Raw genomic sequence first — 25458 nt, forward strand, 5'->3', positions numbered from 1 at the left:
GGTGTCCTGTAGATGCTGTGGTTTTAAATTTTAGAGCTCTAGCTCTTGAATTCACCAATATATGGGCATTTGAAAAAAACAAACAATTTGGTCCATGTATACACTGTCGTTTTGGGAAATTGGACCAAAAATCAACTTTGCCCCAAACTTACAGAAAGTAATACTGGTGTCCTGCAGATGCTGTGTTTCTACATTTTAGAGCTCTAGCTCTTGAATTCACCAAGATATGGGCATTTGAAAAAAACAAACAATTTGGTCCATGTATACACTGTCGTTTTGGGAAATTGGACCAAAAATAAACTTTGCCCTAAACTTACAGAAAATAATACTGGTGTCCTGCAGATGCCGTGTTTCTAACTTTTTAGAGCTCTAGCTCTTGAATTCACCAAGAAATGGGCATTTGAAAAAAACAAACAATTTGGTCCATGTATACACTGTCGTTTTGGGAAATTGGACCAAAAATAAACTTTGCCCCAAACTTACAGAAAATAATACTGGTGTCCTGCAGATGCCGTGTTTCTAAATTTTTAGAGCTCTAGCTCCTGAATTCGCCAATATATGGGCTTTTTAGAAAATCAAACAATTTGGTCCATGTATACACTGTCGTTTTGGGAAATTGGACCAAAAATAAACTTTGCCCCAAACTTACAGAAAATAATACTGGTGTCCTGCAGATGATGTGGCTTTAAATTTTAGAGCTCTAGCTCTTGAATTGGACCAAGATATGGGCATTTGAAAAAAAAAAAAACAATTTGGTCCATGTATACACTGTCGTTTTGGGAAATTGGACCAAAAATAAACTTTGCCCCAAACTTACAGAAAATAATACTGGTGTCCTGCAGATGCTGTGGCTTTAAATTTTAGAGCTCTAGCTCTTGAATTGGACCAAGATATGGGCATTTGAAAAAAACAAACAATTTGGTCCATGTATACACTGTCGTTTTGGGAAATTGGACCAAAAATAAACTTTGCCCCAAACTTACAGGGAATAATACTGGTGTCCTGTAGATGCTGTGGTTTTAAATTTTAGAGCTCTAGCTCTTGAATTCACCAATATATGGGCATTTGAAAAAAACAAACAATTTGGTCCATGTATACACTGTCGTTTTGGGAAATTGGACCAAAAATGAACTTTGCCCCAAACTTACAGAAAGTAATACTGGTGTCCTGCAGATACTGTGTTTCTACATTTTAGAGCTCTAGCTCTTGAATTCACCAAGATATGGGCATTTGAAAAAAACAAACAATTTGGTCCATGTATACACTGTCGTTTTGGGAAATTGGACCAAAAATAAACTTTGCCCCAAACTTACAGGAAATAATACTGGTGTCCTGTAGATGCTGTGGTTTTAAATTTTAGAGCTCTAGCTCTTGAATTCACCAATATATGGGCATTTGAAAAAAACAAACAATTTGGTCCATGTATACACTGTCGTTTTGGGAAATTGGACCAAAAATAAACTTTGCCCCAAACTTACAGAAAGTAATACTGGTGTCCTGCAGATGCTGTGTTTCTACATTTTAGAGCTCTAGCTCTTGAATTCACCAAGATATGGGCATTTGAAAAAAACAAACAATTTGGTCCATGTATACACTGTCGTTTTGGGAAATTGGACCAAAAATAAACTTTGCCCCAAACTTACAGGAAATAATACTGGTGTCCTGTAGATGCTGTGGTTTTAAATTTTAGAGCTCTAGATCTTGAATTCGCCAATATATGGGCTTTTTAGAAAAACAAACAATTTGGTCCATGTCTACACTGTTGATTTGGGAAATTGGACCAAACATTTAATTCGCCCCAAACTTACAGAAAGTAATACTGGTGTCCTGCAGATGCTGTGTTTCTAAATGTTAGAGCTCTAGCTCTTGAATTCACCAAGATATGGGCATTTGAAAAAAACAAACAATTTGGTCCATGTATACACTGTCGTTTTGGGAAATTGGACCAAAAATCAACTTTGCCCCAAACTTACAGAAAGTAATACTGATGTCCTGCAGATGCTGTGTTCCTAAATTGTAGAGCTCTAGCTCTTGAATTCGCCAATATATGGGCTTTTTAGAAAAACAAACAATTTGGTCCATGTATACACTGTCGTTTTGGGAAATTGGACCAATAATAAACTTTGCCCCAAATTTACAGGAAATAATCCTGGTGTCCTGCAGATGCTGTGGCTTTAAATTTTAGAGCTCTAGCTCTTGAATTGGACCAAGATATGGGCATTTGAAAAAAAAAAACAAGTTGGTCCATGTATACACTGTCGTTTTGAGAAATTGGACCAAAAATTTTATTTGCCCCAAACTTACAGGAAATAATACTGGTGTCCTGTAGATGCTGTGGTTTTAAATTTTAGAGCTCTAGCTATGGCATTTGAAAAAAAGAAAACAATTTGGTCCATGTATACACTGTCGTTTTGGGAAATTGGACCAAAAATAAACTTTGCCCAAAACTTACAGGAAATAATCCTGGTGTCCTGTAGATGCTGTGTTTCTAAATTTTAGAGCTCTAGCTCTTAAATTAACCAAGATATGGGCATTTGAAAAAAACAAACAATTTGGTCCATGTATACACTGTCGTTTTGGGAAATTGGACCAAAAATAAACTTTGCCCCAAACTTACAGAAAGTAATACTGGTGTCCTGCAGATGCTGTGTTTCTAAATGTTAGAGCTCTAGCTCTTGAATTCACCAAGATATGGGCATTTGAAAAAAACAAACAATTTGGTCCATGTATACACTGTCGTTTTGGGAAATTGGACCAAAAATCAACTTTGCCCCAAACTTACAGAAAGTAATACTGATGTCCTGCAGATGCTGTGTTCCTAAATTGTAGAGCTCTAGCTCTTGAATTCGCCAAGATATGGGCTTTTTAGAAATCAAACAATTTGGTCCATGTATACACTGTCGTTTTGGGAAATTGGACCAATAATAAACTTTGCCCCAAATTTACAGGAAATAATCCTGGTGTCCTGCAGATGCTGTGGCTTTAAATTTTAGAGCTCTAGCTCTTGAATTGGACCAAGATATGGGCATTTGAAAAAAAAAAACAAGTTGGTCCATGTATACACTGTCGTTTTGAGAAATTGGACCAAACATTTTATTTGCCCCAAACTTACAGGAAATAATACTGGTGTCCTGTAGATGCTGTGGTTTTAAATTTTAGAGCTCTAGCTATGGCATTTGAAAAAAAGAAAACAATTTGGTCCATGTATACACTGTCGTTTTGGGAAATTGGACCAAAAATAAACTTTGCCCCAAACTTACAGAAAGTAATACTGGTGTGTTTCAAAATTTTAGAGCTCTAGCTCTTGAATTCGCCGTTATATGGGCTTTTTAGAAAAACAAACAATTTGGTCCATGTATACACTGTCGTTTTGGGAAATTGGACCAAAAATAAACTTTGCCCCAAACTTACAGAAAGTAATACTGGTGTCCTGTAGATGCTATGGTTTTAAGTTTTAGAGCTCTAGCTCTTGAATTCGCCGATATATGGGCCTTTTTAGAAAAACAAACAATTTGGTCCATGTATACACTGTCGTTTTGGGAAATTGGACCAAAAATAAACTTTGCCCCAAACTTACAGAAAGTAATACTGGTGTCCTGCAGATGCTGTGTTTCTAAATTTTAGAGCTCTAACTATTGAATTCACCAAGATCTGGGCATTTGAAAAAAAACAAACAATTTGGTCCATGTATACACTGTCGTTTTGGCAAATTGGACCAAAAATAAACTTTGCCCCAAACTTACAGAAAGTAATACTGGTGTGTTTCAAAATTTTAGAGCTCTAGCTCTTAAATTAACCAAGATATGGGCATTTGAAAAAAACAAACAATTTGGTCCATGTATACACTGTCGTTTTGGGAAATTGGACCAAAAATAAACTTTGCCCCAAACTTACAGAAAGTAATACTGGTGTCCTGCAGATGCTGTGTTTCTAAATGTTAGAGCTCCAGCTCTTGAATTCACCAAGATATGGGCATTTGAAAAAAAAAAAACAATTTGGTCCATGTATACACTGTCGTTTTGGGAAATTGACCAAAAATAAACTTTGCCCCAAACTTACAGAAAGTAATACTGGTGTCCTGCAGATGCTGTGTTTCTAAATTTTAGAGCTCTAACTATTGAATTCACCAAGATCTGGGCATTTGAAAAAAAACAAACAATTTGGTCCATGTATACACTGTCGTTTTGGCAAATTGGACCAAAAATAAACTTTGCCCCAAACTTACAGAAAGTAATACTGGTGTGTTTCAAAATTTTAGAGCTCTAGCTCTTAAATTAACCAAGATATGGGCATTTGAAAAAAACAAACAATTTGGTCCATGTATACACTGTCGTTTTGGGAAATTGGACCAAAAATAAACTTTGCCCCAAACTTACAGAAAGTAATACTGGTGTCCTGCAGATGCTGTGTTTCTAAATGTAAGAGCTCCAGCTCTTGAATTCACCAAGATATGGGCATTTGAAAAAAAAAAAACAATTTGGTCCATGTATACACTGTCGTTTTAGGAAATTGACCAAAAATAAACTTTGCTCCAAACTTACAGGAAATAATACTGGTGTCCTGCAGATGCTGTGGTTTTAAATTTTAGAGCTCTAGCTCTTGAATTCACCAATATATGGGCATTTGAAAAAAACAAACAATTTGGTCCATGTATACACTGTCGTTTTGGGAAATTGGACCAAAAATCAACTTTGCCCCAAACTTACAGAAAGTAATACTGATGTCCTGCAGATGCTGTGTTCCTAAATTGTAGAGCTCTAGCTCTTGAATTCGCCGTTATATGGGCTTTTTAGAAAAACAAACAATTTGGTCCATGTATACACTGTCGTTTTGGGAAATTGGACCAAAAATAAACTTTGCCCCAAACTTACAGAAAGTAATACTGGTGTGTTTCAAAATTTTAGAGCTCTAGCTCTTAAATTAACCAAGATATGGGCATTTGAAAAAAACAAACAATTTGGTCCATGTATACACTGTCGTTTTGGGAAATTGGACCAAAAATAAACTTTGCCCCAAACTTACAGAAAGTAATACTGGTGTCCTGCAGATGCTGTGTTTCTAAATGTTAGAGCTCCAGCTCTTGAATTCACCAAGATATGGGCATTTGAAAAAAAAAAAACAATTTGGTCCATGTATACACTGTCGTTTTGGGAAATTGACCAAAAATAAACTTTGCCCCAAACTTACAGGAAATAATACTGGTGTCCTGCAGATGCTGTGGTTTTAAATTTTAGAGCTCTAGCTCTTGAATTCACCAATATATGGGCATTTGAAAAAAACAAACAATTTGGTCCATGTATACACTGTCGTTTTGGGAAATTGGACCAAAAATCAACTTTGCCCCAAACTTACAGAAAGTAATACTGATGTCCTGCAGATGCTGTGTTCCTAAATTGTAGAGCTCTAGCTCTTGAATTCGCCGTTATATGGGCTTTTTAGAAAAACAAACAATTTGGTCCATGTATACACTGTCGTTTTGGGAAATTGGACCAAAAATAAACTTTGCCCCAAACTTACAGAAAGTAATACTGGTGTCCTGTAGATGCTATGGTTTTAAGTTTTAGAGCTCTAGCTCTTGAATTCGCCGATATATGGGCCTTTTTAGAAAAACAAACAATTTGGTCCATGTATACACTGTCGTTTTGGGAAATTGGACCAAAAATAAACTTTGCCCCAAACTTACAGAAAGTAATACTGGTGTCCTGCAGATGCTGTGTTTCTAAATTTTAGAGCTCTAACTATTGAATTCACCAAGATCTGGGCATTTGAAAAAAAACAAACAATTTGGTCCATGTATACACTGTCGTTTTGGCAAATTGGACCAAAAATAAACTTTGCCCCAAACTTACAGAAAGTAATACTGGTGTGTTTCAAAATTTTAGAGCTCTAGCTCTTGAATTCGCCGTTATATGGGCTTTTTAGAAAAACAAACAATTTGGTCCATGTATACACTGTCGTTTTGGGAAATTGGACCAAAAATAAACTTTGCCCCAAACTTACAGAAAGTAATACTGGTGTCCTGTAGATGCTATGGTTTTAAGTTTTAGAGCTCTAGCTCTTGAATTCGCCGATATATGGGCCTTTTTAGAAAAACAAACAATTTGGTCCATGTATACACTGTCGTTTTGGGAAATTGGACCAAAAATAAACTTTGCCCCAAACTTACAGAAAGTAATACTGGTGTCCTGCAGATGCTGTGTTTCTAAATGTTAGAGCTCCAGCTCTTGAATTCACCAAGATATGGGCATTTGAAAAAAAAAAAACAATTTGGTCCATGTATACACTGTCGTTTTGGGAAATTGACCAAAAATAAACTTTGCCCCAAACTTACAGGAAATAATACTGGTGTCCTGCAGATGCTGTGGTTTTAAATTTTAGAGCTCTAGCTCTTGAATTCACCAATATATGGGCATTTGAAAAAAACAAACAATTTGGTCCATGTATACACTGTCGTTTTGGGAAATTGGACCAAAAATCAACTTTGCCCCAAACTTACAGAAAGTAATACTGATGTCCTGCAGATGCTGTGTTCCTAAATTGTAGAGCTCTAGCTCTTGAATTCGCCGTTATATGGGCTTTTTAGAAAAACAAACAATTTGGTCCATGTATACACTGTCGTTTTGGGAAATTGGACCAAAAATAAACTTTGCCCCAAACTTACAGAAAGTAATACTGGTGTGTTTCAAAATTTTAGAGCTCTAGCTCTTGAATTCGCCGTTATATGGGCTTTTTAGAAAAACAAACAATTTGGTCCATGTATACACTGTCGTTTTGGGAAATTGGACCAAAAATAAACTTTGCCCCAAACTTACAGAAAGTAATACTGGTGTCCTGTAGATGCTATGGTTTTAAGTTTTAGAGCTCTAGCTCTTGAATTCGCCGATATATGGGCCTTTTTAGAAAAACAAACAATTTGGTCCATGTATACACTGTCGTTTTGGGAAATTGGACCAAAAATAAACTTTGCCCCAAACTTACAGAAAGTAATACTGGTGTCCTGCAGATGCTGTGTTTCTAAATGTTAGAGCTCCAGCTCTTGAATTCACCAAGATATGGGCATTTGAAAAAAAAAAAACAATTTGGTCCATGTATACACTGTCGTTTTGGGAAATTGACCAAAAATAAACTTTGCCCCAAACTTACAGGAAATAATACTGGTGTCCTGCAGATGCTGTGGTTTTAAATTTTAGAGCTCTAGCTCTTGAATTCACCAATATATGGGCATTTGAAAAAAACAAACAATTTGGTCCATGTATACACTGTCGTTTTGGGAAATTGGACCAAAAATCAACTTTGCCCCAAACTTACAGAAAGTAATACTGATGTCCTGCAGATGCTGTGTTCCTAAATTGTAGAGCTCTAGCTCTTGAATTCGCCGTTATATGGGCTTTTTAGAAAAACAAACAATTTGGTCCATGTATACACTGTCGTTTTGGGAAATTGGACCAAAAATAAACTTTGCCCCAAACTTACAGAAAGTAATACTGGTGTCCTGTAGATGCTATGGTTTTAAGTTTTAGAGCTCTAGCTCTTGAATTCGCCGATATATGGGCCTTTTTAGAAAAACAAACAATTTGGTCCATGTATACACTGTCGTTTTGGGAAATTGGACCAAAAATAAACTTTGCCCCAAACTTACAGAAAGTAATACTGGTGTCCTGCAGATGCTGTGTTTCTAAATTTTAGAGCTCTAACTATTGAATTCACCAAGATCTGGGCATTTGAAAAAAAACAAACAATTTGGTCCATGTATACACTGTCGTTTTGGCAAATTGGACCAAAAATAAACTTTGCCCCAAACTTACAGAAAGTAATACTGGTGTGTTTCAAAATTTTAGAGCTCTAGCTCTTGAATTCGCCGTTATATGGGCTTTTTAGAAAAACAAACAATTTGGTCCATGTATACACTGTCGTTTTGGGAAATTGGACCAAAAATAAACTTTGCCCCAAACTTACAGAAAGTAATACTGGTGTCCTGTAGATGCTATGGTTTTAAGTTTTAGAGCTCTAGCTCTTGAATTCGCCGATATATGGGCCTTTTTAGAAAAACAAACAATTTGGTCCATGTATACACTGTCGTTTTGGGAAATTGGACCAAAAATAAACTTTGCCCCAAACTTACAGAAAGTAATACTGGTGTCCTGCAGATGCTGTGTTTCTAAATTTTAGAGCTCTAACTATTGAATTCACCAAGATCTGGGCATTTGAAAAAAAACAAACAATTTGGTCCATGTATACACTGTCGTTTTGGCAAATTGGACCAAAAATAAACTTTGCCCCAAACTTACAGAAAATAATACTGGTGTGTTTCAAAATTTTAGAGCTCTAGCTCTTAAATTAACCAAGATATGGGCATTTGAAAAAAACAAACAATTTGGTCCATGTATACACTGTCGTTTTGGGAAATTGGACCAAAAATAAACTTTGCCCCAAACTTACAGAAAGTAATACTGGTGTCCTGCAGATGCTGTGTTTCTAAATGTTAGAGCTCCAGCTCTTGAATTCACCAAGATATGGGCATTTGAAAAAAAAAAAACAATTTGGTCCATGTATACACTGTCGTTTTGGGAAATTGACCAAAAATAAACTTTGCCCCAAACTTACAGGAAATAATACTGGTGTCCTGCAGATGCTGTGGTTTTAAATTTTAGAGCTCTAGCTCTTGAATTCACCAATATATGGGCATTTGAAAAAAACAAACAATTTGGTCCATGTATACACTGTCGTTTTGGGAAATTGGACCAAAAATCAACTTTGCCCCAAACTTACAGAAAGTAATACTGATGTCCTGCAGATGCTGTGTTCCTAAATTGTAGAGCTCTAGCTCTTGAATTCGCCGTTATATGGGCTTTTTAGAAAAACAAACAATTTGGTCCATGTATACACTGTCGTTTTGGGAAATTGGACCAAAAATAAACTTTGCCCCAAACTTACAGAAAGTAATACTGGTGTGTTTCAAAATTTTAGAGCTCTAGCTCTTACATTAACCAAGATATGGGCATTTGAAAAAAACAAACAATTTGGTCCATGTATACACTGTCGTTTTGGGAAATTGGACCAAAAATAAACTTTGCCCCAAACTTACAGAAAGTAATACTGGTGTCCTGCAGATGCTGTGTTTCTAAATGTTAGAGCTCCAGCTCTTGAATTCACCAAGATATGGGCATTTGAAAAAAAAAAAACAATTTGGTCCATGTATACACTGTCGTTTTGGGAAATTGACCAAAAATAAACTTTGCCCCAAACTTACAGGAAATAATACTGGTGTCCTGCAGATGCTGTGGTTTTAAATTTTAGAGCTCTAGCTCTTGAATTCACCAATATATGGGCATTTGAAAAAAACAAACAATTTGGTCCATGTATACACTGTCGTTTTGGGAAATTGGACCAAAAATCAACTTTGCCCCAAACTTACAGAAAGTAATACTGATGTCCTGCAGATGCTGTGTTCCTAAATTGTAGAGCTCTAGCTCTTGAATTCGCCGTTATATGGGCTTTTTAGAAAAACAAACAATTTGGTCCATGTATACACTGTCGTTTTGGGAAATTGGACCAAAAATAAACTTTGCCCCAAACTTACAGAAAGTAATACTGGTGTCCTGTAGATGCTATGGTTTTAAGTTTTAGAGCTCTAGCTCTTGAATTCGCCAAGATATGGGCCTTTTTAGAAAAACAAACAATTTGGTCCATGTATACACTGTCGTTTTGGGAAATTGGACCAAAAATAAACTTTGCCCCAAACTTACAGAAAGTAATACTGGTGTGTTTCAAAATTTTAGAGCTCTAGCTCTTAAATTAACCAAGATATGGGCATTTGAGAAAAACAAACAATTTGGTCCATGTATACACTGTCGTTTTGGGAAATTGGACCAAAAATAAACTTTGCCCCAAACTTACAGAAAATAATACTGGTGTCCTGCAGATGCCGTGTTTCTAAATTTTTAGAGCTCTAGCTCTTCAATTCACCAATATATGGGCTTTTTAGAAATCAAACAATTTGGTCCATGTATACACTGTCGATTTGGGAAATTGGACCAAAAATAAACTTTGCCCCAAACTTACAGAAAATAATACTGGTGTCCTGCAGATGCTGTGGCTTTAAATTTTAGAGCTCTAGCTCTTGAATTGGACCAAGATATGGGCATTTGAAAAAAAAAAACAAGTTGGTCCATGTATACACTGTCGTTTTGGGAAATTGGACCAAAAATAAACTTTGCCCCAAACTTACAGAAAGTAATACTGGTGTCATGCAGATGCTGTGTTTCTAAATTTTAGAGCTCTAGCTCTTGAATTCACCAAGATCTGGGCATTTGAAAAAAAACAAACAATTTGGTCCATGTATACACTGTCGTTTTGGGAAATTGGACCAAAAATTAAAGCTGTAGCTTTTATGGTTGTTGTTAATAAAATCATTGTGTAGATGAAGGTCTGTCACTGTGATGCTCATATCCTACCTGATCACTCTGTTATTGATCCGGAATCCCTTTCTCCCTCTGCAGCCCTGTACGAGTTCAGAGTGCCCGAGTCCAACGAGCTGGGCTCAGTGGTTGGAGTAATCCGAGCCATAGATGCCGACATCGGAGAGAACGCCGCAATGGACTACAGGATCATCGGGAGCGACGGCCCCGGCATGTTTGATATCTCCACCAACAGGAGCACACAGGAGGGCGTCATCGTCCTGAGGAAGGTCAGTTGATGGTCGGTTGATGATGTTGCAGGGGGGAAGCTTGGCAATGTGGATGGTGGGAGGTTAGTTGGGAATGAGAAAGATTGCATGGTGGGAAATAGATGGAGGGCAGGAGAGGGGTCTGCGATGGAGGATGGGACAGGGGAGGGGGAGTAAGCAGATGTCAGAGGGATCCACAGAGTCCTGTAAGTGGACACACCCGGCGTCCCTCTGGGCGAGGAGTCACCCATAGTTGAGACAGGTCAGGAAATCAGCCGACCTGTGGACCACAGAGACAGGATGATAGAGAGATGAGCTTCATCCTCTCACTGCACTCACACTGCCAAGAGTGGACTGAGTCTGTCTGAGCCCTGAACTAAACCTGGGTTGGCTCCTCCAGCCTGAACCTTCAACCACATCCACCCCTATAGAAGGTGGGGAAAAATGTTCCCATCAAAGCTCCACCAATCATCTCCAAACACGCGCTGCGTCTCTAACGCAATTCTACTTATGATTCATTCACTTCATTTGATTGTAGAATATTCTGAAATTAACAAATTCTGGAAAAAAATACTGCAGGAAAAAGTTTGTAGAATTGTATTGAAGAAAAAATATTGAAAGCATATTTCATTTTAGTGACTGATATTCTTTCAAGAAAACCTGCAGAACCTTCAGATGATCATGAGTAAATGAAACTATCCTTAACGTAAAACTAGATAAAAGAAAAAGAGGCGGTTATTAGATTTCACTCGGCGTGTTTTCAAAGAGAATCATCTTCCTCTGAGCAGAGACCAGAGCTGAGCCGTCCACGCTCCGTATGGATCCTACGCTCGCCACCGCCGCCGCTCTGATGTATTCAACAGTGTGTACCAGCTGCCTCATCGAGCATCTCTGCAGCCGCCCATCGATCGCTTCCATCGCGCCGCCATCGAGTGGAAGATGACATAATTGCCTTTTGTAGCCGCGGCGGGGCTGTAGTGGGCAGAGTGGGTGGGGAGCCAGCCTGGCCTAATTCTGAACCTGCTAATTAAATGGGCTCCTGAAGTGTGTGTGAGTGTGAGTGTCCTGTCCCTGCAAAGCAACACACCCACGCCCCCCCTCGCCGAAACACAAAACATCAGAGAACAAAAATCAATGACTCACGCGGTGTTCTTCGTCACGGTGTCGCTCCCTCCACACATGCTCATTCAAATGGGCCCATCATCGTCATGGATAGGAGGATGGCTTTGGCACTTTTAGCTACGTGAAGAAGAGACATGAAAGCAAAGTGATGAGGCGGAGCTTCAGAAAGAACCAAAGAGGAGAATGTTTGGTTGAATCAAGAGAAGAATGTGACAAACACCCGAAACATTTTTTTCCAATTATCACAGAAAATCCTGTCGTAACTTTTGATTTTCTTTTGTTGTTCCTCACAAAGTGGACGACCTCAACATTTTAGACAAAACATTTCCAAAGAAAACTGAACCTCATTCCTTTCAGCTTCACTGAAATTAAGATTCTAATCTTCTTGAAATAACTGAAATACTAGAAAAACAGAATCAAGACCAAAAACAAACCAAATATTTCTCATTCTTTACACCGTTTAAGTTTTGTGTTCAGCTGCGGTTTTAAAATCTCCCATTTCCTTGATGATGGAGGTCAAAGGTCAACTCCCCTTTAGATTCATTGACAAGCAAACCTGAAGAGTTCCACTGAAGACACAATGTAACTACAAAGTCTGTTTGACGTGACACAAATTGAACTCATTTGCATATGAATGAAGTGTAAAGCTTCACCCATCAGCAGGCTTGTTATAGTGCCCTTGAGCAAGACACTGGGCGTCTTCACTCATTACAGGGGAAGGTCTGGATCAGTTTGTCGGCTTAATGAATAGAATCCCACTCCGGGGATGGGACGGGACACTGACTTAGTTTCCCCGGATCATAGGAGACCATGCTGGCTCCTGGTTGTCTGGTTAAGAGACCGGAAACATGAGCAAAGATGGTCATCTTGGCACATTTGTTCCCCCGCAGCCTCTGGACTTTGAGAGGAAGCAGCAGTTCAGCCTGCGCATCCAGGTGGAGAACGTCCACATCGACCCTCGCTTCTTCTCCAAGGGGCCCTTCAGGGACGAGGCCACCGTCAAGATCACCGTGGAGGACGTGGACGAGCCGCCGGTGTTTGAGCGCGCCAGCTACGTCATGGAGGTCAAGGAGGACGCCACCAGGAACTTGGCCATAGGCTCGGTCAGCGCCACCGACCTGGACGAGAGGCGCGGTCCTGTCAGGTACGACGCACACTTCCTGTCAGGAGGAGGCATCACGGTGGTTCAATGTTGCTTGAATCATCCAATCAGAAAGGAGTTAAAGCCGTCAGTCATACGGCACCGCCTGTACCATAACAACACAACACACTTTATGGAAACGCGGCCTGATGCGAGCCTTTTATTGAATGTTTAATGGGCGAAGCAGCGCGGCGGGTTGGGGTGTGATTCTCCGTCTCAGCGACTTTGTCATTTTTACGAGGCGGCGAGGGAGTTTGGTTCTCAAGGTTGAAGTTCCTCCACTTTATTGCAGGTGTCAAATATGATATCATTCTCTTTTATCGGCCGTCATCAGCGAGCTGCCTGCAGCGTGGAGGAGGACGAGCGGGAGGCCCGGGGCCTGCCGGGGATCAGGGAGTCAGAGAGAGGAGGAAGTCTTTATTAGCTCACAGTCCTCACTTAAACTTGGATACACACATTCAAACACTAAAACCTGAATGACTTAGATGTATTTACATGTAAGCCGTTCTTTTTAAAGATAAACATCATTCTGCCTCTGATTCTTACTGTGCAGGTGAGATGAAAGGTTTAACCCTTTGCAGTCTGGAGTCATGTTTCAATCTCTACGTTTTACTTTATTTATCTTTATAGGAGATAAACTTAAAAGTGAACTTGCGTGTATAGATTATGATTGTTTTATTTAGTTTAGTTTAGTTTATTCAGTTTGACATCACAGAGTCAAACAAAGTAACAAATTGGAGTACAAATCTGTGCTCAAGTATCTGAGTCAAATCCGACGTGAGCTGAAACAGGAGCTGCAGGGTTGTGTGAGGAAACAGGAAGCAGGCTGCTGATGGCCGCCGTCTCTGTGACCCCGGCGTCCTTCTGCCTGCTGAGTGCAGCAGTTTGGACGGGCGCCGCTCTTATCTGCCGCCATTAATCAGCGCAGAGGTGAGGACCAGCCGGCTGAATTATTGGGAATATTAGAAAAGCAATTAGTAAAGCGGCGCGGACGCAGATTTAACGAGGTTAGAGTTACTGTGAGAGGGACGAGGCGCTTAGATAAAGACACTGAACCGGTCGATGCAGCAGGAGCAACAGGGAGGAGGAGTGGGATGGTGCATCTCCTTCCTCTCACGCTGCCCCTCCTGATACCTGCTACTCTATTAATCACACTGAACCGGTCACAGCAGAGTGAAGCAGCAAAACACTGAACGGAGGAACCTGTTGGCTCGTGTGTGTTTGTGTGTCTCCAACATTAACGCTCTTCAGATGGTTTGGTTTATTTGGCTGACTTGTTAAATTCACAGCATTTCCTCAGAGGTTTAAGTTCATTCTCTATTCTCCCTCCACTACAGTACAGAGAGGGAGATGGACTGTGGAGCAATGGTAGATATTTAGATTGAAGGAATCATTGATTGATCAGCTTTGCACTTGTGTTGTTTCTCTTCTATGAATTTTGTAATTGAATCCTTAACCTAAAAATAAATTGTCTATGTGACGACGAAAAGTCGTCGCAAAGAAGTAAATACAGTGTTTTGTTCCCTGCAGATACTCCATCGACCGGCGCACGGACATGGACCGAGTGTTTAACGTCCACGCAGGGAACGGCTCAGTGTTCCTCCTCAGGGAGCTGGACAGGGAGGAGAACGCCTGGCACAACATCTCCGTCATCGCCACTGAGTTCAGTAAGTTTGGACTTCACTCTCTCTCTCACACACAGACTTATCAGTTTATAGTGGAATGGATGATAACAGGAAAACACCTTCGTCATCATCAGTGTTTATTCTTTTCAATTACCAAAACACTCATTAAGCAAAGTGTCACAGTAAATGACAAAGTTAGTCTTAGTAAAACATTTGTATGTGTAAAAAAAGGCAAATCAACAAGAAATCTAATTAAAAAAAGTTCAAATTTATTACTTTTTTAACGATGCAAAAACAAAATTCTTTCCAAAGTTTTGATGTCTCAATTTGTCGTCTTGCAAAGATTTCTCCCAGCAAATGGTAATTAATAAATCTTATTTTGGCTGTCAGAGTTCACGTGTCCCTCTTTGTGTTTCCTAGACAACCCTCGACAGATCAGCCGGGTGCCCGTCTACATCAGAGTGCTGGACGTCAACGACAACCCGCCGACATTCGCCGCTAATTACGAGACGTTTGTGTGCGAGAACGCCAAAGCTAATCAGGTTGGTACCTGAGTGCGCCTCTCTGTCGCCATGGTTTTGTCCCAAAACTCCTCGTTAGGCTCGTTCATCCACTTCCTGTAGCAGACGGGGGGAAGAATCGGTAAAGAAGTCACGTTTGTTGATAAGCTGCGGGGCGAAGCGGGCGGGTGGGGTTTACTAATTGACAGACGTCTGGGGAGCGTTTGTAGGGACGAGCTGCTTCCTTCAGACTCCACTCGTGTCTCAGTCGGATGCACAAAGTTTGAAGAGGAATTTAGTTCAGGAAAAAGTGCGGCAAAAACAATATATCTCCAAAATAAAAGTCCAATTCTGCCCATTTGTGTCTACTTCTTCCCGCTGGCCAGTTGGGTCGACCTGGAGCTTCTCCTTCATGTCGGCCGCTGGAAAACAACCTGACGCGTGTGGAGTAATCAAGTCATGAGTCAGACTCAAGTTAATATCGTTTTGTTTACATTCTCCTATGTTTGTTATCTTTCAGTTCCACGGTGTCGCTGCTGTAAACAAATGTGATGTAACCCTTGTAGCTTCAGTTAAACGGCCAGTCTGCCGGTTTATCTCACTTGCGTTGCTGCAACATAAACATGGCGTTGTTCAGTCGTAAACACGCTAAGAGGACCTGCTTGGTCTCTTAACGTGTTTACAGGAGAGGAAGTCACGGTGAGTTAACGACCGCGCCGGCGAAGCCACAAACACAAGCGGCTGAATGTCAGCGGGGGGAAGTTTGTTCATTCATTTGGGTGATTTGCTTCAGGAAACATTTGATGGCGTAAACTGGGCGCACGCGGCTCCGGTTTAGGCTCCATTCGCTCCGGTAATGAATCGCGTCTTTGTGAGGAAAATGAGAATAGACGTGGAAAACAGAAAACGACCTTTAAGCTCGAGCGAGAGGCATGAAAGTGTTTGTGTTTGGCCTTTAACAACCAGCCTGCAGTATTCAACTGATAAGAAGAACTTAAAAGGACAAGAAGTCATCCTGCTGAGGTCTGAATGTGGAACTTTGAGCCTCGTGTGATGCAGGGAACAATCAGCCTCACCTTACTCTGATGTTTCCTCTCACCTGGCGTTTGTGTTTGCAGAGGATTCAGACGGTGAGCGCCACAGACCCGGACGAGCCCATCGGGGGGCACCGCTTCTACTTCAGCCTGGCCCAGGAGGCTTCTGGGAAGGCCAACTTCTCTGTCCGTGACAACAAAGGTTAACACACATTCTCTTTAACCCTCGTCTATAATCAAACCTGTGTCACATCACGTAAAACGACCGTTAAACGTTGTGGCGTCCGACAGACAACACGGCGTGGATCATGACCAGGAGGAACAGCTACAACAGCCTGCAGCAGAGCGTGTACCACCTGCCTGTGGTCATCTCAGACGGAGAGTACCCCATGCAGAGCAGCACCAACACGCTCACCATCCGCGTGTGCTCCTGCGACCGCGAGGGCAACATGAAGCTGTGCAACGCCGAGGGCATGACTGCGAGGGCGGGGCTCAGCACCGGCGCGCTGGTGGCCATCTTTCTCTGCGTTTTCATCCTGTCTGGTGAGTAGAAACAGCAGGACGCTTTGATTTAGGCTAGACTGAGTCGAACAGCCAATCAGAGCGCTTGTAACACACTGACTTGTCGCATTCTAGTTTGGAAAAGTAAGGCTCAATGGAAAGTTGAGGGTAGTAATTGACTTTCAATCCCCTGCAAGACATCAAAGTTTAGATTTCCAGAACATCAAAAGTCGACACACTAACGCTGAAGGTTCACTGAGGAAGGATCTGTAGGGAGCTCAGGGAGCCGAGTCGTGCCGTAGTACTTTTGAGCACAGACCCGTGTTGTTTCCATCAAAAACAGAGATTTGTCTTACGTTTTAATAACAAACATCATGATTCAAATCAGCCTTAATCTGCGGTTGTTGTTGCAGCCGCTTTATGAAAAGTGCTTTGATTGATTTCTGATGGTATCCATGCTCGGGCAGCTTTTTTATAATTAGAGAACCAGATGTAAAACTCTCCATTGATGGAGTGACTTTGGTCCATCGATCGCTCAGATGTGATGTCAGCTGACAGGCGGTGTGTGTCTGTTAGTGGAGCGGCTTGTGTGTGTTGTCTGGCACAGCAGCAGCCCTGAGCAGCACAAATGCATAATGCATCCTCGTGGTGCAAAGACCCTGAACATCAGTGAACATCAACAGAAACAACAGCAAACTCACCAAGCTCTCTTATTTGTTCTTCTTCTGCAGGCATTGCGGTGCTGATTGCTGCCCTGAGGCTCCAGAGGAAGAAGGAGCCTCTGATCATCTCCAAGGAGGACGTCAGGGACAACATCGCCATCTACAACGACGAAGGGGGCGGAGAGGAGGACATGCAGGCCTTTGATATCAGCATACTGCTCAACCCAGAGGCCTTCGAGGAGAACAAGCAGCGGCGGGACATCGTCCCCGAGACCACAACGGACAACAACGCAGACGTGCGGGACTACATCAGCCAGAGGCTCCATGACAACGGCAGCGACCCCACGGCGCCACCTTACGACTCCCCGGTCACCTACGCGTACGAGGGCAATGGCTCGGTGGCCGGGTCTCTCAGCTCGCTGGAGTCGGTGACAACGGAGGGCGACCAGGACTACAACTACCTGAGCGAGTGGGGGCCACACTTTAAGAAACTGGCCGACATGTACGGCGGCGACGACAGCGACAGGGATTCCTAACGAGAGCCCGGACACAAACACACACACACGTTTAATACTGTGGAAGATTCTGGTGCATTTGTGGCAAAGAAATCGGCGAGAGGACAGAAGCGGGCGCCGATTGGCCGAGCGCTCCTCCCTCGCCATCGATCAACGTTCAGCTGTGGCCAGACCGTAGGCTTTTGTGTGTCCAGTCAGTGTTAGTTACGTTTTTTGCCGGGGCTCAGTGAACAGACGTTTGTGTCGAGACTTTTTTCGTGTAAATGGGCCCAAATATTATCCAAACCCGACGTTCTTTTCCAAAGCTGCCTGTGATTGGACGCCTTCGACACAGTTTTGGAAACCAACAGATATGTATCGAAGCCACGTAGGCTCACCACTGGGGTTCCGCAAGGTTGGGTTTTGGGCCCTCTTCTTTTCTCCCTCTACACAACATCTCTTGGTTCGGTTATCCACTCCCATAACTTCTCCTACCACTGCTATGCTGATGACACCCAGCTGATTCTGTCATTCCCCTCTTCTGACACCCAAGTGGCAGACATCTCACTGTGGATGTCGATGCACCGCCTGAAGCTCAACCTGGACAAGACTGAGATGGTGTTTCTCCCAGGGAAGCGCCGCCCGCACCGAGACCTGGCCATCACTATAGATGACTCTGTGGTGACGTCTACTCGGACTGCGAGGAATCTGGGTGTGACCCTGGACGACCAACTGTCGTTCTCGGCAAACATCACATCAGTGACGCGTTCCTGCAGATTCCTCCTCTACAACATCCGGAGGATTCGCCCCTTCCTCACCGACAAGGCAGCGCAGGTGCTGATCCAGGCTCTTGCCATCTCCCGCCTGGACTACTGCAACTCCCTCCTTGCTGGCGCCCCGGCTTCTGCCATCAGACCTCTGGAGCTTGTTCAGAAAGCTGCTGCTCATCTGGTGTTCAACCTCCCCAAGTTCTCCCACACGACTACACTTCTCCGTTCTCTACACTGGCTCCCTGTAGCTGCTCGCATCCAGTTAAGACTCTGGTGCTAGCCTACAGGGCAGTGAAAGGAACAGCTCCTTCGTACCTCCAGGCTATGGTCAAGCCTTACACCCCCGCCCGACCACTTCGCTCTGCTGCCTCCAGGCGGCCCATCTTTCGCCGCGACTGAAAACCCATCTCTTTAAGAGACAGTACCTGGATCCGCCCTCTTAGGACACCACCTATTTTGTCCTAGCTCTTCTGATGCACTTATTTGTTTTCTAATTTGTCCTTTTTTTCTCATTTGTCTTGGTACCTAACTTATTGCACTCCTACTCTAGCACTAGTTATGCTCTTAGCTGTTGGTTTTGGAAGGAAATGCACTTACGATTTCTTGTGACCTGAAGTTCTTTTATCTACCTATGTTGAACGCACTTATTGGAAGTCGCTTTGGATAAGAGCGTCTGCTAAATGACCGTAATGTAAAGTAATATGTCGCCGTATTTTTCATTGTTTCTGGGACAAAAACATGCTGCATATTGTGAGTTCTATCTTAGCTTGTGTACGTACGGTAATATGATACAATTCCCTGGACAGTTGTTTAGTTTTTCTAGGGATTGCTATCTTTTCTTTCTTTTCTGTCTACTCAACCACAAATTTCGCAACCCCCCCTGCAGTACCGCCGCAGACCCCCTAAAACAGACATCACGGAAACTTGAGAGAACATGGCGATCCACAAGAGAGGAAGAGCCGCACTCAATTTGGCAATACAGTCTCAAAGTATACAGGAAGGCCCTCTGTAATGCCAGAGCTGCCTTTTACTCATCACTAATTGAAGAGAACAAAAACAGCTCACGGTTTCTTTGCAGCACTTGCCAGGCTGACTAAGAGCCATTGACCCTTGTATCCCCATAGATGCAATGACTTCAGAAGCTTCTTTGATGACAAAATTCATACAATACTCTTAACCCAGGCATACTGGCCAATGACAGGCCTTTATTTAATCTTCCCCTGATCCTTAAAAAAGGAGTCCCCAACCAGTTATGTGAATTTCTACATGACAATAGGTCCGAGCTGAGTCAGTTGGAGTGGGTCCACTGAAAGTCTTGGGGTGGCCAACCAAAACGTCCTCGACCTTCAAGTGCGCCGGTTGTACTTTGTGCAGCGCCAGCGGTGAGTTCACCGGTGAGTGCGCCGGCAACTGTGAGTTTGCTGGCAATGGTGAGTGCGGCGGTTGCGTGATAGTGTGAGTAATGGAAGGGCAAGTGGCCGGTGGGTGGGCCACTGGAATCTTCCATGCATACATAACTTAGACACGGCGTTCCTCAAGGTTCAGTGCTTGGACCAATACTGTCTATCAATCTACTTCCATTAGGTAAAATCATTCAGAAACACTCCATAAATGTTCACTGCTATGCGGAGGATACCCAACTTTATTTATCAATGAAGCCAGAGTTAAAGGAGTTTTTCCTTGCTGCTGTTGCCAAGTGCTTGCTCATGGGGAATGTTGGACTTCTTTAAATACTCTATGTAAAGTGCCTTGAGATAACAAATTGAATTGAATTGAGCTTTTAAACACATACAGGCAACCTGCAAACTATTGGCTCAGTATGAAAAAGAAACGAGGTTAATGGAGAGAAAGATATCAACATAATAGATGTGAGCTCTGATGAAGTATATTTAGGGCATAATAAGGTGTGGAGCCATGGATTTCCAGTTGTATCACACTACGATTAGCCTCAAGAACGTCCATGAAAGCACAAGCTTCCTCATGTAGGTATTGATTATCTCTGCCTTGTGTCCATTGCACGTGTCAGAGATGTGCACATCCCTCAAACTGAAGCAAAATATAAGGAAATAAGTGATGAATACCTGGAGTTGAAATATGGCTTTTGTCAGTACTTTTCTCCTCCAAAGGCCCTTTAGTAAATAAAGTTATTCTATTCTCTGTGAAGCGTTGCGTGTTATGAAATGCCCCGTGGCCGCCACCTCCACTACCCTGAAGGCAAAGCAGCCAACAGGAAGCAAACCTCTGCCACTGAGGTCATGAACTGCTGACAGGAGGGTCAACGCGTCTTCTTGCTGACAGTTGCCGGCAGGGTCATCTGCCCCTCTCTCACTCGCTGGACCTCCTCATCACCACCTGTCTCTATGTGTAATGTGGTCAAAGCGCTGCGGATTGGTGAGCCAAAATTTGCAAAGGCGGCACTGTAATTGATGATGCCACATAAGCCTGGCAGCCGGAAAGGATGCCAGGGGCGTGGTCTTGGATGTTCCATGTCTATATTTGGTCTTTTCCTCACCCTATTCCTTTGGAAGGTTTGTCGGTTTCTTCACTGAGTTTGAGACTAAGGCTAACCACTATAAGGTTAACCCCTTTGTAGTCAGACTTCTACCTTCCTCCAGAGGTGGCTTCTAAGTCTTATCTATGTGTTGTGCTTCTTTACAGTGTGAGAGGTGTATCCATGATGTTCTCAAAGTGGGGGGCACGACCTCCAGGGGGGGCAGAGCTACTCCAGGGGGGCGTGGGACCGGAAAAGGAGCGATATGAATAAATACCGTTCCAGGAAAATGAATGAGGCGATACGTTTCGCTGCAGGAGAATGAGCAACCAGAGCGCTTACAGATTATTTCCGGCCACCGGGACCACCGTACGAATACACCAGTGAGTCAGGCGTCCCCTGTAACTTCCCCTGAAACCTCTGGTTACAGGGGAGTTACAGGGGGGACGATATTAAACCCGGCATTATATTTCCGGCCACCGGGACCACCGTCCCTACCGCCCCCCCATCGGTCGAAAAACTTATGATCTTTTAAAGGGGGGCGCGAAAGAAAAAGTTTGAGAACCACTGTCTTAACCCTCTCTTAATAAACCCTTATTGTGGAGCGTTTTAAACAGCTTGCTCTCCTTTATTTGTGCTACACAGCAGAACAAAGGACACTGGGCACATTTGACTTAGCAGTAAGAGGCTGGAGGAGAATAATAAGGTTAATGTTTAAAATGAAGAATGCGGACATGACTCATCTGATTCCAATAAATTCCAATGAGTCATCCAACTGCAACCAGGTCAGCCGAGGAATAACAAGCTGAAAGTAAAGAAATGGTCATGGGTCTTGTTTTACGGTTGGTCGTATTTTGTTATTTTATTTTATTTTCATGCATTGTTTTCATAATTTTCATTAAAGTATTAACTATTTATCCAATCATTAGTAATTTAAGTAAAAAAAGAGGTTAAATTGAGTAAAATTGTGATTTTGTTGTTATCACTTACCAAACATTTGTATTTAACAGTTTCTACCAGGCCTCATCAGCGCTCAAACTATATTGTAGGTGTTCTCCCCAGGCTATGTACATAAGTATGTGGGTGTGTACAATTTGACCTTTGCCCTGCGCACTGTTTCCCCCCCACAGTGTATCACAACAGCACAGGCAGTGGGGAGGTGCTGCCCCACACTGCGATTAACTAGTGGGCGAGCCATATATTTACACACACACACACACACACACACACACACACACCTCAGAGACAGGGTTGGATCAATACGGAGCTCTGGTTTAATAGATGATACACTCGTCATAATGCACTGAAGGTTAAGGAGGCTGGAGGCTGAAATGTTTCCTCTGCTTCTTATTTCCCATTTGGTCAAACATTGGCAGGTCAGTTACAAACATTAGCCTGGAGAAATAAATGGACTAATTAATAGCAAAGGATTTACTTCTACTTCATTTATGCAAAGACACATTTCCACCATGTGTCCAATGAAGCTGTTCTATTCTGTTCTGTTCTATTCTATTCTAGCAGCGATGTGTGATGCGTGTCCATAGTGACGAAGTATCTATTCATTTGATTAATTTCTGTAAGGCTCTGCCGCCCTCTCGTGGCTAATTGGCACGAGTGCAGCAGTGTCTTACTTAGTGTCCTACTTCCATAAATGTTCATTGTATTATGCTATTTGCAGATTAACTCATAGTTACAAACCACTGTTTCTAAAGTAGGACAACATATTTTAGATAACACCTTTAAAGTTTTAGGAGGAAAAATTAAACTGGTGAATATAATGAAGATTTGTTTTGGGTTCTCCCTTTGTCTCCATTTTTGGAGCCTTTTATTCCCACCTATACTCCAGAATGTTTCCTATTTCATTCAGAATTTGATAGATAAAAAGTTGTTCAGTTGTCTGCCAGGGGTTAAAGGTTACGTTTCCTTTATTAATGTTGAATGAAGAGCTGCATCAGTCATTTAAAACACAAAAATAACTGTTGCTATTAAAGACATGTGCTGTTAATATGTTATTACTTTCAGTAGTTAGAATTTAAAAAAATAATAATTTACGCTGGACTTTTACTTTCGTCGTTGTCTTGATTATTTTTCTCCACTATACCAAAACTCTGATCGGATCGCTCGTGAACCCCGCTTCCTGTGACAGAGCCATCTCATTGGCTAATGGCAACAATCTGCGTTCCGATTGGTTCCCTCGTGTCCTGCTGCGTCACTGTTCCGACGGGAAACACGGACACGCTCGAACAGCACAGCTACAGCTTCACCTGTGTGTTTAGCCTTAATTTATACATTTTCGATTACTATATACATCTAAGATTACCGGAGTAGTGTTTTTGGTTGTCGGACTGATGTTCTTCTGTGTTTGAAAGGTAATTCCCTCCACACGTACTCTGATTTGAAATGCTATTGTAGCTAACGTGTTAACGTGATAACGGGTTAGCATTAGCTTTATTTTGGCTGCAGCTGGTCGCTTAACAAATAACGTTTACTCTCTCAAAGTTACTCTGCTGGTGTTTTAACACTCATGCAGCCATGTAGTGGCTGGGTTAGGTACACGCACGCGGAGGCACAGGAGCTCCGGGACGTGGTTTGACACACCTGTTTATAATCGATCAAGCTGATTAACACAGGACGAATGAAAAGATGAATTGAAATGTACGGAAGCCGACAGCGGACGCGCGACATCATTTGCGCGACATTGTTTACTCGATGTTGAGAAAATATGAACGCATCTAGAGGTTTAAATGTAAGCCTTTGTCTCTAATTGCAGCGTTCTTTCATATAGTATAGAATCAATACATGTTTATTCCCTCAATTGAATGTAATAAGTGCTATAATACATGTTAACAAATATTTGTCCCACTGTGCACAGTCATGTCTTTCCATCAGGATCGTGGGGGTCCCAGGGGAGGAATGCCCCCAGGTCAGCACGGCTCGCCCCAAAACTACAGACCCACCAACTTACGCCCAGCCCCTCCCCAGCCTGCCGTGCCCCCCTACCCCTATGATTCACAGACCCCTTCACAGAGTGCATGCTACCATGGAAACAGCAGCTATATGCCCCAACACGCTGACTTCATGTCCTACTCCCACCCTTCACTACAGTCCCAGGCTCCCAGTTCCATGAGTCAGTGCCCAGTACGCCAGTCTTACTCAAAGCCCCCTCTGCGGCAGGGCTTTCCTGAACCCCCGCCAAACTTCCCACCACCTCCCCTGCAAGCTGGTGGGTCCACTTCAGGCTCCCAGGTTTCTACTCAAAATGCCTACCACCCCTACATGATGCCCCCAGTGCCACCCCCACCGTTACCACACCCGTCCATGCCGCCCCCCATGGCGTCTCAGTCTGTGGGCTACCACCCTGCCTACTCCATGAACTACCCGCATCCTCTTCACCCACCCTTCCCCCCTCCCGCCTTCAACCCAGGCTACACCCAGAGCCCCAACTCATTCAAACCGGACCTCAGGCACGTGGGGCAGTACAAGTATGAGAAACCCCTGGACAACCGGAGGTCGCCGGACAGAGGCTATCGCCATGACGACCACAGGCAGAAGAGCTATGGCTACGGCGATAGGCACAAGATGGAATTTTCCGCAGAGAGGAAGGACCGCGGGAGGAGTCCAGACCGGCGCGGCAGGCCAGAGGGCGGACGGTACCGGTCCGAGTACGACAGAGGCAGGACTTCGCCCAGGCACAGGAGCAGGGAGCGCAGCAGGTACATGGACATGCATGGTGGGACATAGTGGGAGTGTTGTGTGTGTGTGTGTGTGTGTGTGTGTTGTCTTCAACAAGCTCCTCCCATGTTATTGTGGTCATACAGAAAGAACAGACAAAATATAACATAAACCTGTGTGTGTGTGTGTGTGTGTGTGTGTTCACAGGGACAGGTATCGCCACAGAGAAAGCAGGAGGTCACAGTCTCCTGACCGGCACAGAAAGAGGCCTCGCAGGTACTTTGAGATCACAATTTAATGCTTAGAAAAATGCTTCTTATTCCTGTAGTCAGCTTATTTACAAATGTTTTTACAGCACATAGGAGAAAAAACTTGTAATAGAATATGTCGTCACTTTGAGGGATTTTTTGTCCATTTCTTCAGTCGGTCAACTAGCAGAGAGCGGAAACGAGGCCGATGGGAGGAGGAGAGGGACAGGCGGTCCGAGGGCTCCGGGCCGAGCAGGGAGCGCAGCTACTCCTCTGCCAGGAGCAGAGACTCAGAGGACCAGCTCGCCGACAGAGATAGAGACAGAGACCGTGAGAGGGAGCGGGACAGAGAGCGGGAGAAGGACAAGGACAAGCAGGAAGACGAGAGGGAGGAGGAGGAGCTGCTGAAACCTGCCTGGATCCGCTGTACCCATGCCGAGAACTACTACTCCAACGACCCAATGGACCAAGTGGTAGATCCAGATCATCTTCTTCATATCAGATATCAAATGTTGCTTTTATTTGCCTATTT

The 25458-nt window shown here is 43.0% G+C and overlaps 2 protein-coding genes across 3 annotated transcripts in view; both read left to right on the top strand.

The window, feature by feature from the left end:
- The window catches only part of LOC143007006 (cadherin-6-like), a 40680-nt gene extending 22526 nt beyond the window's left edge, over window positions 1-18154 (top strand). The window contains exons 5-11 of the mRNA XM_076158391.1: window positions 10500-10687; window positions 12679-12932; window positions 14460-14596; window positions 14975-15096; window positions 16173-16290; window positions 16380-16631; window positions 17321-18154. Of these exons, the coding sequence (XP_076014506.1) occupies window positions 10500-10687; window positions 12679-12932; window positions 14460-14596; window positions 14975-15096; window positions 16173-16290; window positions 16380-16631; window positions 17321-17787 (1538 nt within the window). The 3' untranslated portion in view covers window positions 17788-18154. The remainder of the gene's footprint in view (window positions 1-10499; window positions 10688-12678; window positions 12933-14459; window positions 14597-14974; window positions 15097-16172; window positions 16291-16379; window positions 16632-17320) is intronic.
- Window positions 18155-23222: 5068 nt separating this feature from the next.
- drosha (drosha ribonuclease III) overlaps window positions 23223-25458 on the top strand; it is a 72100-nt gene continuing 69864 nt past the window's right edge. Inside the window, exons 1-4 of one of the 2 annotated variants that reach the window (XM_076157954.1) lie at window positions 23223-23375; window positions 23879-24719; window positions 24886-24954; window positions 25102-25399. In XM_076157954.1, coding sequence (XP_076014069.1) covers window positions 23881-24719; window positions 24886-24954; window positions 25102-25399 — 1206 coding nt within the window. In that variant the 5' untranslated portion in view covers window positions 23223-23375; window positions 23879-23880. Of the gene's footprint in view, window positions 23376-23398; window positions 23753-23878; window positions 24720-24885; window positions 24955-25101; window positions 25400-25458 lie in introns of those variants that run through there. The other variant, XM_076157955.1, reaches the window with a different exon arrangement.

The sequence above is a fragment of the Genypterus blacodes genome, unplaced genomic scaffold (genome assembly GCF_046128005.1).
Source record: "Genypterus blacodes isolate CSIRO-AG114 ecotype Tasmania unplaced genomic scaffold, CSIRO-AGI_Gbla_v1 ptg000076l_1, whole genome shotgun sequence".
In the NCBI taxonomy this organism is placed as follows: Eukaryota; Metazoa; Chordata; class Actinopteri; order Ophidiiformes; family Ophidiidae; genus Genypterus; species Genypterus blacodes.